This window comes from Dipodomys spectabilis, unplaced genomic scaffold (genome assembly GCF_019054845.1).
Source record: "Dipodomys spectabilis isolate Male_0828 unplaced genomic scaffold, ASM1905484v1 ptg000297l, whole genome shotgun sequence".
Classification (NCBI taxonomy): Eukaryota; Metazoa; Chordata; class Mammalia; order Rodentia; family Heteromyidae; genus Dipodomys; species Dipodomys spectabilis.
The window spans coordinates 10,071,199-10,083,236 of record NW_024870974.1 but is presented as its reverse complement, the minus strand read 5'-3'; the positions used below and the strand labels follow the sequence as shown (position 1 = coordinate 10,083,236).

Genomic DNA, 12,038 nt, shown 5'->3' with positions numbered 1-12,038 from the left:
ATGACAACATGCATGGAAGTCCTTTGTTTCTCAAGTCCTAATTACTTTTCCATATTGCCTTGCATTTTGGCTTTAGCATCCGCATATCAGGGAGACCATGTGCTATTTGCCTCTTTACTCTTCTTTACCTCACTCAAAATTCAGGGCTTCTCACTCTGTAGGCAGGAGCTCTACCACTTGATCCATGCCCCTAGTCCTTTATGTTTTGAGCATGTTTTTGAAAGAGTCTCAATTTTATTTTTTGCCAGATTAGGCATGGACAGCAATCCTCTATTTATACTTTCTGTGTAGTCAAGTGACAGACACAGACCACCACTCTCGACTGTTGGTTGAGATGAGGTTTTATGCATTTTTTTGTCTGGGCTTGATGATGATGTCAGCCTCTCAAGTATCTGGAATTACAGGAGTGAGCCACTGTGGCCACTTCATTTGCTTTCTTTGACTAAACTGCATTCTTTCTTTGTTCTCCTTATGTAACTCAATCTCATCCCTGCCTGGCTTTTGATGGCATCATCTCTAGCAAAGAAGGTTCCCTGCATCGCTGTGAACCTTAATCTAGTCTCAGAGTTGCCTCAAACTGCTGTGTCTGGCTGTAATTAGGAATAATGACACTGCCTTCTGCATCTCTGTAGTAATTTCCTGGTCCTTGTCTGCCTGGTATTTTAATTATTTTGATATTGGCTTCATCTCTCTTGCTAGTGTCTGGGCATCGTGAGAACAGGATTCATGCCAAATTCAATATATTTCCCATTTGACATGACACAGTAAGCCACCCATTGTATTCCAACTGTTTAAAATCGATACATGTAGGCCTAGCAAACTAACTGAGACCTCATGTCCTTTATTGACCTTAAGACAAAGGAAGTCGGTAGTGTATTTCTGAAACTTCATTCTGTTTATTGTTAGGGGAATTAACTGAATTAATTTCAGGTAAACTCAGATTCTAGGAAGTAAAGTGACCCCACACAGTAAGGATTCCCAAATTTATGAGAATGGCAGCTCAGGTGTGTGCTGTCTAGAATTAAGTAACTAAAGATTAGCTGGGCATTTGTGTATAGGAAACTTCACTTTCCTCTTCCATAAGGGGAGGTGATATTGGAGAGCTTTTGAGATTGTTTCTTTTATTTATTTATTTATTTGATCCATCATGGGGCCTGAACTCTGGGCCTGGGCACTGTCCCTGAGCTCTTCAGCTCAAAGCTAATACTCTACCACTTGAGCCACAGTACCACTTCTGGCTTTTTCTGCTTATGTGGTGCTGAGGAATCAAACCCAGGGCCTCATGTATGCAAGGCAAGCATTTTACCACGAAGCCACCTTCCTAGCCCCCTTATTCTTTTATTATTATTTTTTTTGATGCCTGTCTGGGGGCTTGAACTTTAAGGCCCTGTCTCTGAGCTTTTTTGCTTAATGCTAGTGCTCTACTACTTGAACATAGCTCCCATCTCTGGCTTTTTCCCCCCCTGCTAATTGGACGTAGAGTTGCTCAGACTTTTTTGCCCAGATGGCTTCTGATAAAAATCCTCAGATTTCAGCCTCTTAAGTAGCGAGGATTGCAGGCATGAGCCAATGGAGCCAAGATCTTATTTGTATCTGTTGAAATTTGCACTTTTTAGATTTTTAGCTTAATTTTTAAACTCACTTTATATCGATATGTGTTTCTTTGTTTTTTTCTCATTTTCTGATTGTTTTATAGTGTGTGTATGTGTATGAGTGTATGTGAAGTTACATGCTTGCAAATGCACAGATGCTTAGTGTTTTATTGCAGGAAGTGTCCAAGGCAAGCCACTGTTGAATTTTCAGACTTTTTATATGTTAACTTCCTGTGAGAGCTTAGTCCTTACTTAGTTGTCTACATGATGGTAAGTGTTCTGTTAGGCTTTTAAGTCCTTTCTGGGAGATTTCTAGGCAAGGAGCGGGGAGGGGATTTCCTTGGAGATTTCTTGCTCTTGAACTTTTCTTGCCCTGTATTGGTTTCTTTGTGCATTCTTTCAAACGTGATGCAAAGGCTAATGCAGCTGAGATTTAATTCAGGTGGTCCCTGGCAAACATCACTATTACCTTGGCCTGCCTTGGGAAGAAGAAAGAATAACACACAAACTGCCTTGAGAGAAATCACATAGCTCTTCGTGTTTCACTCTAGAGAATCAAACAACTCCTCTGGTACTTCCCTGTCAGGGTAAAATATTTTCTTAGGGGGCAAAATAAATTGTAGCTTGCAGCCTGTCTGTACTGAATTTTAAATAGAAGGTCTACTGCGAAGACTGGGGCTGTTGTACAGGTCTCCCGACTGAGGATGATCCAGATGCCAGCGAAATGAGTGGCCAGTCGGGAGCGTGATTTGATGTTTGCTTCCTGCCAAAGCTGAGATGGGAAATGTATATAAGCCATGCTCAGGTTTATTTTTCTGTTGAGATGAGGTCCCCAGAACTTTATGCCCAAACTACAACCATGGTTCACCCTTTCTCATCCTTCTGCATAGCTAGGTGTAAGCCATTATAGGTAGTAGTTGAGATGGAAGTCCCACTATTTTGTTTGTTTGGCCCAGGCTGGCCTGGAATTTAAGTTCTCCTATCCCATTCTTCTGGAGGTAAGATTCCATGATCCATGGACATCCAATTGATGTGTACATTTTCCAGTTGTTAATTCTGCTAGGTTCTTTTGACTAATAATATACATATATATGATAATATAAACACAAAATACTATTTTAGAAATGCTCCTTAGGGTATTTTAATATTAGCACATATTAAGAGTTTATCTTATTATCCTCTGGTCTTCCTTTTTGAGAGAAATAAAGTGTTGAAGGTAGTCTGCTTGTGTTGACTTCCCTATTTTATTCGCTTTTCTCCTTGTGGAAGTCATTAATATCCTGTTCATATTTTCTGCTATGACCTTATACTCCGACTGCGTATAACGTAGCTACTGGAATTATTTTGTAACTTTGGAGTCATTTTCACTGCCTCCACACCTTTTCTGTGATATGCATCTTTTCCTGTCAACCTTGTTGGTTCACCCCTCTCTACTCCTCTGTGCAAAAAGTGGCTAGATCAAGCTGCAGACACCCTGATGATCTTTTATGCTCCCTTCCTGGACCCATTTCTTCTGATCCTCTACCTTCCTCATATATTAACCAATGCTATTTTCCTTCCTTTTATTTGTGGCATTCTAGTATTAAGTCAATTTAATTTCTATTTGGGGCCTTGAAGATGAATACAAGCTCAACTTTTTTTCTGCCATTATCTGAGAACAAGGAAAAAGATGTCACTGTCAAGTGGAGAAATGCAATTGAAGTACTTTCCAGCATGGAAACCTGTTTGAGAAGGGAGCTCTAACGTTTTAGAGAATATTTATAGATCAGACACAAATTGATTATAATTAACATGCTTGTTGTCAAAACATAGTGCTAAAGGCATTTGCCATTTGGTTCATAGTTATCTTTTACAAAATTAATTTGTTCAACAAAATTCTCATGCCCTGAGATAATGGCACTCTCTCATCTGATGGCCTTTATATATCAAAGATTTATTTTTTTCCTCTTTAAATTATCTATAACAAAGATTACTGTGAACAGGCGTTTCCTGCTTTCATCTAAAGTTCACTGTTTCCCTCTGTATGTACAAGACACCTTGAGGGTGGAAATGGATTGGGGTTTTTCTCTTTAAGAACATACTAAATGCTTATGCTAGATATTTGGGGATTATCCAAGAATTTCTCTTTAATAATTTCTTCCTTTGATCAACTTGGGAGTATTGGCGTTACATCTTTATTTCTTTACTTTCATGAACTAATTAAGTGTCTCATGCATCCCAGGACCTGAGAGAATCTTACATGTTTTACCTCACTGTCAGCCCAGTGGTTTAGTGGTTTGCCATTGTGGGCTCCGAACCCTGGTTGCAGCTCACTTAGCACTGAAGTGGAGGCCGCCATTTGGGACCGTATCTTACAGTGTTTATTTCCCCCCAAGTCCATGGAAAGCAACAATAAACCAACCACAGAGTCAAATTTTAATGAAGCTGGAGATCATCCTTTCTTCCTTTTTAAATAAAACTACAAAATGGGTATCAGGGGTTCACACGTATAATCCTAGCTACTCAGGAAGCTGAGATTTGAGAATTGGAGCTTGAAGCCAGCCCAAATAGGAAAGTATGAGACTCTTCTTTTTTTCTTCGGGTCCAGTTGTGGCCTTGAACTCTAGGCCTGGGCGCTGTCCCTCCACTCTTCACCTCAAGGCTAGCACTCTACCACTTGAGCCACAGCACCACTTCCAGCTTTTTTTGGTATGCTTATGTGGTGTTGAGGAATCAAACCCAGGGGCTTCATGCATGCAAGGCAAGCTCTCTACCACTGAGCTACCTTCCCAGCCCATGTGAGACTCTTATCTCCAATTAACCAGTAAAAAAGCCAGAAATGGAGATGTAACTTAAATGGTAGAGCACCAGCCTTGAGCACCAAAGCTAAGGGACAGCACCTACTTCAAGCCCCAGTATGTACATGCACACACACACACACACACACACACACACAAGGCCATTTGTTCCATGAAACATTAGTGAAAATAGAGAATTTTAATTTTGTTTTCCTTCCTTATCAAAGTGTTTGAAAATTTTAAGTCTACCTTCCCACTACATTGTTAAAAAAGAAATTAAAGTTAAAAAGCCTTATATCTCGGGGTGGGGCGGGGGGAGGATGGGAAGGGATGGGAAGGGGAAACAAAGGAGGAGGCTACAATGCTTGATAAGAAATGTACTCATTATCTTGCCCATGTAATTGTAACTCCTCTGTACCGTATTTTCACAATAAAAAAGCCTTATATCTTGCTTTAAAAATACTGTCTCATTGAAATAGTTGGCATTGAACAAGATGAATTGTATTCATAAACTGATTTGTTAAACGGTCACTCCTTTGTACAACTATTAAATAAAAATAAAAAAAGAAGAAATAGGATGAAGCTGAAAAGCATTTCTACATTAAAAAAATACAGCATCAGACTGGTGGTATAACTCAGTGGTAGAGTCCTTTCTTGCATATCGAAGTCCCTGGGTTACATCCCAGAATTGTAGAACAATAACAACAAAAACCTCCTAACACAGGACTGTCTCAGACAAACAACTATGTTGTATCTAAAATACAGAGGGAGGAAACGTATTTTTAAAGATATTTAGCAAAACAGTTCTAATTTGATCTTGTAGGAGCCAACTTTTATGTGTTACATCTTCATTCTGAGTTGGTCTCATCTGCCCTGTGACTGTTTACATAATACTATGGGACTGGCCGGGCGCTGGTGGCTCACGCCTGTAATCCTAGCTACTCAGGAGGCTGAGATCTGAGGATTGCAGTTCAAAGCCAGCCCGGGCAGGAGAGACCATGAGACTCCTATCTCCAATAAACCACCAGAAAACCGGAAGTGGCGCTGTAGCTCAAGTGGTAGAGCGCTCACCTTGAGCTGAGGAGTTGAGGGACAGCGCCCAGGCCCAGAGTTCAAGCCCCACGACCGACAAAAAAAAAAAAAAAAAAATACTATGGGACTGTTTCAGGTGATTTTTGGCAAGAAATGTTTCTCTTTGTTTTTTTCTTTCTACGAAATGTTGTATTTCCGGGAAGTTTTTTTTTTTTTAATCCACCTTTTATGAACGCACCTATTTCAAGGATCACCTGGATGACTTGTCATTTGTTAGGCCTGTTTGATGCTGACAATTCTTTGCTGTTACCTTTTCCTCAGTGACACAAATGAAGTTGACATCCCACCCAACACCAGAGTTGGTACCAAGCGTTATATGCCTCCGGAAGTGCTGGATGAGTGCTTGAACAGAAATCACTTCCAGTCTTACATCATGGCCGACATGTACAGTTTTGGACTCATCCTGTGGGAGGTGGCTAGGAGATGTGTTTCAGGAGGTAAGAAACAGTGATATCTTTGAAAAGCTATGAGAAGAGATGCTATAAACCCTTCCTCATCAGAAGCCCATGTTATCGTAATAATGTCTACTAAATCAGGTTTGCTTTACTTTTCTCCTTTATATCCGTTGATGCAGTCAGAGTCTTTCCAGGAAATATCTGACATGTTAGAATAATCTTTGACAGCCTCCTCTTCTCCATCTACCACTAAGGTTTCCTCGCAGACAGTCTCTTGCCTTTTCAAAGGACATCCTCAGCTAATCTTTGTTGTCTCTTTTTTTCTCTTGTGTTCTTCCTCCTGAAATTGCTCCATTCATCAAGTCAGTCCCCTTTCTATTCCTTAAAGCTTTCTTTCTCTCTCACTTTCTGAGCCTCATTTCTAACCCCAGAACCCCATTCCCTTATCATATCCTAGGCAGACATGACTCTAGAAACAAACATGATCCTTAATTCATTTCTTTCTTGTCTATAAAACTTCCTCATAAAACAATTTGGAAACAGTTCTTTTTTGTATATACAAAAGAAGCAATTCAGAATACTGTTACTATTCATGGTTTTTCTACAAGCAAAAAAAAAAGACTCTCTAAATAAGACCAATTATAATGAAAAGAGCCTTTAATATACAAAAATAGTATTCCCTGAACCATTTTGACTACTGCTGTACAATGTGTTCTAGTAGTTTTTACCTCTTGTTAAAAGTCAGAATATGGCAGGTATGTTATTCTGCACGTGGTTACAATCATTTAAAAAGCCTGCTACTCATTGGAGCTCACCAGACACTGATGAAAGTGAACTATATGACTCGGGAGATGACAGGAAGGAGGGGCTGGGAGAGAGTGAGGGAACAGAAGACACTGTAGGAAAGGAAATGCACTCATGACCTCACTCAAGTAATGGTAATCCCTCTGTCCATCACCTCTATAATAACACTAAAGTAAATTAATACAACTAAAAACTAAAAGCTTGCTACTGCTACTGTTCTTCATAATGGCCAGTTTGAACTCCTGAGAAAAATTTGAACTTGCACTGGGTTGCGATGTGTAAGTAACTAGTACAAGGAATTATTCTTGTCCCTGCTATTCATTTTCAGGCATAGATTTGTTTCCGTGTTCTCTTAAGAATAAGGTGCACTACTGTATCCACTTTACATGGTTATGGGGTTTCAATAAGTACACACAGAGTGAATTCTTGTGTAGAGTCGGTGAATAGCACTTAGCACATAGTAACAATGCTTACTAATTTTCACTTTGGTTAATTGAGCACAACATATTTAGATTCATATTTAAACATAGAGATGGAATATTTACTGGACAAGCATTCATATTCATAGATGCAGAAATACTCGTTTTTCAGTGATACAATGACTTCTACTAACTTTGAGGATTTTGAACCTCTAAGCAAGAGGAAGCAAAACACATTCCCTTTGAAGTGACAGAGCTCTTAAGTCCAGGAGAAAGTTAAGACAGGAAGCTTTTGTTAGCCAGATAGTGAATAAATAAAAATTGCATCATAGGAATGAAGTACGAAAGAATGAACCAAAATGCATATTGACTGATTGCCTCTGTGCCTTGCTTTCCTGCTTGGTGAAGGAGGGAAGAGACTATTTCTGAATTATCTCATTTTTACTTTATTAAGACAAATTTGTAGAAATCAAAGGTATTCCCGAGTACAAGAATATTTTTATAATTTTTTTAGCACATCTAGAGTAAGTCTGCATTGGAAAGTGAAGATGACAGGAGGATGTAGGAGAAATGACCTCAGCTCAGAAGCAAGATAGCTTTGAGTAGGAAATACAGCCTGAATTGCATTGGCTGACTTTGCACACCAAGACTTGAGAAGGATCCTAAGGAGTCTGACACATTTCTCTGAGGATAGAGTTACTGCCTGCTCTAGACCAGCTGCATGGTCTGTATTTCACCCTTTGAACTCAGTTTCCTCATTGTGGACAGGATGTATTAGTACAACACACAAAAGTTTTGGAATTTCCTAAGGTAAATTCCTTTGCATACTGTGCTTGGGGTATGGTAGGCTCTCAAAAAAAAAGCCTTTTCTTTTCCAGAGGTAAAACACAGAATTTTCATTCTTTAAAACTTTTCTTTATGAAGATGAACAGATTTCTGGGCATGTCTTTCTGGTCCAGGTTTTTGGTATTGAAGACACAACAGATTCAGGCTTTTCCAACTTTGAAATCACAGGGCAGGAGAGTTTGGAGATTTTAAACCAAGAATTAAATGACAGCTTATATGGGATTTTTTTTTCTTATTCCAAGGCTTGAACTCAGGGCCTCATGTTTGCGCTCTGTTTGTTTGCTCACTGCTGGCACATTACCACTTGAGCCATGACTCCAGTCTGCTAGTCATTTACAGGCAGAGTCCTGGGGACTTTTTCTTCTTCTGGTTTTCTTTCAATACTCAGAGTTCAGCTTTCTGAGTAACTAGGACTATGGGCATAAGCAATTGATGTCTGGCTGCATGGAAATTTTTGAGGATTGTGTGAAGTAAGGGCTATAGGTCAAAGCCTAGATTTGATTGATCTATAATTTTCAGTGGTTGGCTTTTTCTGTGTCTGGGGTAGTTTACCTCACTGTCCATTGAAGTAATGCCACCAACATGGAAAAAAATAGGAAATGAATGAAGAGGTATGGTCCTTACCTTCTCAAGGACCATTGCCTTGAGAGTTCAAGAGAGGTAAAACTGAAATGAAGTGAGATCTCAGATCTCATATGTGTTGGGCTTGGCAATCTACCTTTCATCTATCTGTCTGTCTGTCTATAATATACTGAGATAATGAAACACAATAAAAGGAAATATAGCCATAAATAATATGTAGGAGAGTGCTCTGTAGTGATTCCAGATAATCACAAATGTTGAGCCACTAATGGGTTGAAGTAATCTGATAAAACCTTTGAACCTCTGGTTTGATGTGATTTTATATGGGTCTTTGTTGATAAGGAAAGGCATAATATGGACCCCAGATTTGGCCAGAGCATTCCTCCAGTGAGTCTAATGATGTTGTGAATAATCTTCCTACTTGTTGATCTCGTCTTGCTCGAGGTGAAAGCCTGAACTATGTATAAAATATAGCTTCGAATAGAATGTGGAAAGATTGTTCAGAACATGGCCCTCTTATCAGTTGTGAATAGAAGTCACATGGAATTATTGCATCGGTGAAGTTAAAAAGAAGACATCTTAAAGGGCAGGAGGGAAAAAAAGTAGAAATGGGCTACTAGAAAATGTGAAATGAAATAGAATTAGTAGAAAATTTAAAGAAGAAAATATAAATCAGTCTTTTGAACTTAAAAAAACAACCATTTTTCTTAGTATTTTTGGTCTATATAATTTTCTAAGCATTTCATGTACAAAAAAGGATTCTTAGAATTAAGCAGGAAAAATATGAGTCTGACCTTTTGTTCCAACAGGATGTGTTTCCAGACTTTCGGTATTCATAATCTCATGCTTTGGTGACACAGTCACCATGTGTCTTCTAAATTTACATTGAGATTTTTGTATAGATTTTTTTTTAAGTTTGGCTTTGTTTAAATTACAAACAAATATGAGGTACTCATTTAACTTGGCCTTTGGAAATTTGAAAAAAACACTTGGAAATTTGTGATAACATTTTTTTCCATATGTTTTCCCGTCAGTGCTTTCTAAATTAGATTACGCATTTTGGGGATCAGTTTTCGAAGGTTGACTTTGTGATTGTCAGCTTGAACCTGTGTCTAATATTGACAGCTATTCCCTGGGAGAACAGTTTTGTATTGCATTACATAGAAAACAACAACACTAAGATAATAATAACAGTAATAATAATACTAATCATAGAAACATGTTTGCAGGTATAGTAGAAGAGTACCAGCTTCCCTATCATGACGTGGTACCCAGTGACCCCTCTTACGAGGACATGAGAGAGATCGTGTGCATCAAGAAGCTACGCCCCTCCTTCCCTAACCGCTGGAGTAGTGATGAGGTGAGGCTGGGCCTAGCCACCTGGCTGGACTGATTTCTAATGGACTTTTCCTCACTGCCAACATTCAAAATACTCACTACCGAAATTCTGCTTTATTTTGGTGGAGATGTGTTTTGCCTTGTTGCAGAAAGGTATATGGAGCAAATCTGTATGGTAGGGCGAATCTGTGCCTTTCATTTCCCCCTAATTTAATTTTACTCTTTCCAAAATATATTGAACAAGCCAACATTAAGCCCACATGTTAGTGGTTTTTTTATTTGCATAAATACTGTTATTTCGTCCTCTGTGTGCTTTTGAAGCACTATGCTTTTTTAAAAAAATTACACACCCAGGTATATTATTCTGACATTTTGATAAGAATAAAAGGTAGGAATCTGACTAGCTGAGGTTTCAATATGGTGAAGTAATTCAAGTTGGCCTAATGGAGCTGGTTGATTTTATGCTGTGTGTCTTGGATCTGATTTGCACAAATCATATCAGCTTGCTTCTAAGGATGTGGTGTTGAGAACCAAATATGCTTGCAAAGGAGCTGCCTGGCAGGTGGAAGTAAGCTGGATAGACCTTACCTCTCCTAACTCTTGACTCCTATCCGTGTATCACTCCACCAACTGTGGACTCCATTACATTCATATTCGAAAGGTCTCTGATAGGTGGAAACATTCAAGATGAGTTGGAAGTCCCCTAAGAGAAAGACAAAAGGCTCTTACCAAACCTGCACCACACCCACTGCAGACAAATGCACAGAGCCTTATGTATAAAGTAACGGTTCAGTGTAAAACTCCTTAAAAAGTGACCTTGAGCTCACTGGCTTTGTGTCTAGTTACAGAAATGCCAAATAACATCCACATTTCCCAGTGAGCTGTGGCACAAAGCACAAGGCTTGGTTACAGTAGCTTGAGATGGTTGTAAGTGTCAGTGTGATTTGACACTCCTTCACTGAGGGTTTCCAGTAGAGGGAATTGTGTGCTTTTCAACAAGAAGACCAATAATTGATGTACCACAGGAAAAAAAAAAACACAAGGAAAAGTTTTGGCAAAGTTGTGTTCAAGTCATTAATATTGTTAAATGGCCAAGTGTTATGCTCATTTACTGTGACTTATGAATAGCTGTATTTGCTTGAATAGTACAGACTTAGATCAAGTCTTTAAGGTTGAAAATCATCTGAGATTTCAATCCGGATTCTCTAGAAGTTTTCGTATTTGCTTATACAAAAGGCCAGGCACCATGGCTCACACCTGTAGCACCAGCTACTTGAGATGACCAGGATCCTGGTTTACAGTGAACCATGTAAAAATGCTTATAAGACTGCATCTGAAAAAAAATGTGGAACTGGTGGTTCACACCTGTAATTCCAGCTCTGCTGGTGGTGTAGGTAGAACATTTCAGTCTAAGGTTCACTTCAGGAAAAAAAAAGAGAGAGAGACACCATCTGAAAAATAACTAAAAAAGGGAAATCGAAGGTGTGGCTTCTGACTAGCAAAGTGTAAGTAGGAAGGTGTGGCTTCTGACTAGCAAAGTGTAAGTACAATCAGCGGAGCCACTTGTTTACTGTCACACCTGTGTCTGTGTCAATCTCACCTTTCATGAAAAGAATTTTTCATGCAATTTTATTTCTACTTGGTCTGAAGGGTACTTTAGGAAATCCATTGAAACTTCATAACCCCCCCTCCTAACCCCCCCTGACCAACAGCCAAATTTCAAGAGCCAGCCTCGCAGAAAAAATCTCTCTCTCTGACGTTAGTGTTCCGCTTTCTCTTTCACAGTGTCTGAGGCAGATGGGGAAACTGATGACGGAGTGCTGGGCTCACAACCCCGCTTCCAGGCTGACAGCTCTGCGGGTTAAGAAAACCCTGGCCAAAATGTCAGAGTCCCAGGACATTAAGCTCTGACGTGAGAGGAGGAAGCATCTCGGTAGAAGACCAACAGATAACTCTCTGCTTGTGAGCAGAGCAAAAAATATTAGCGGCATCTGCAGTGGGAGCCTTGAACACCGTCTTGCTCTCCAGGGTGGTCCGACCCCATGTCTCCTACAGCCACCCGGATAGACCCTGAGAAGTACCTGGATGTACAGACTCATCCTTGTCTGTAGGAGGGAGGAACTGCTCGGGTACCTTGTTCAAGATATGATGCATGTTGCTTTCTAAGAAAGCCCTGTATTTTGCAATTGCCAT

At 39.6% G+C, this 12,038-nt stretch overlaps 1 protein-coding gene across 2 annotated transcripts in view; it reads left to right on the top strand.

The window, feature by feature from the left end:
• Positions 1-11,818, top strand: part of Bmpr1b (bone morphogenetic protein receptor type 1B) — a 219,023-nt gene extending 207,205 nt beyond the window's left edge. For both annotated transcript variants that reach the window (XM_042701714.1, XM_042701712.1), the window contains 3 exons: positions 5,723-5,898; positions 9,737-9,867; positions 11,631-11,818. In XM_042701714.1, the coding sequence (XP_042557648.1) occupies positions 5,723-5,898; positions 9,737-9,867; positions 11,631-11,756 (433 nt within the window). In that variant the 3' untranslated portion in view covers positions 11,757-11,818. The remainder of the gene's footprint in view (positions 1-5,722; positions 5,899-9,736; positions 9,868-11,630) is intronic.
• The last annotated feature ends 220 nt before the right edge of the window (positions 11,819-12,038 follow it).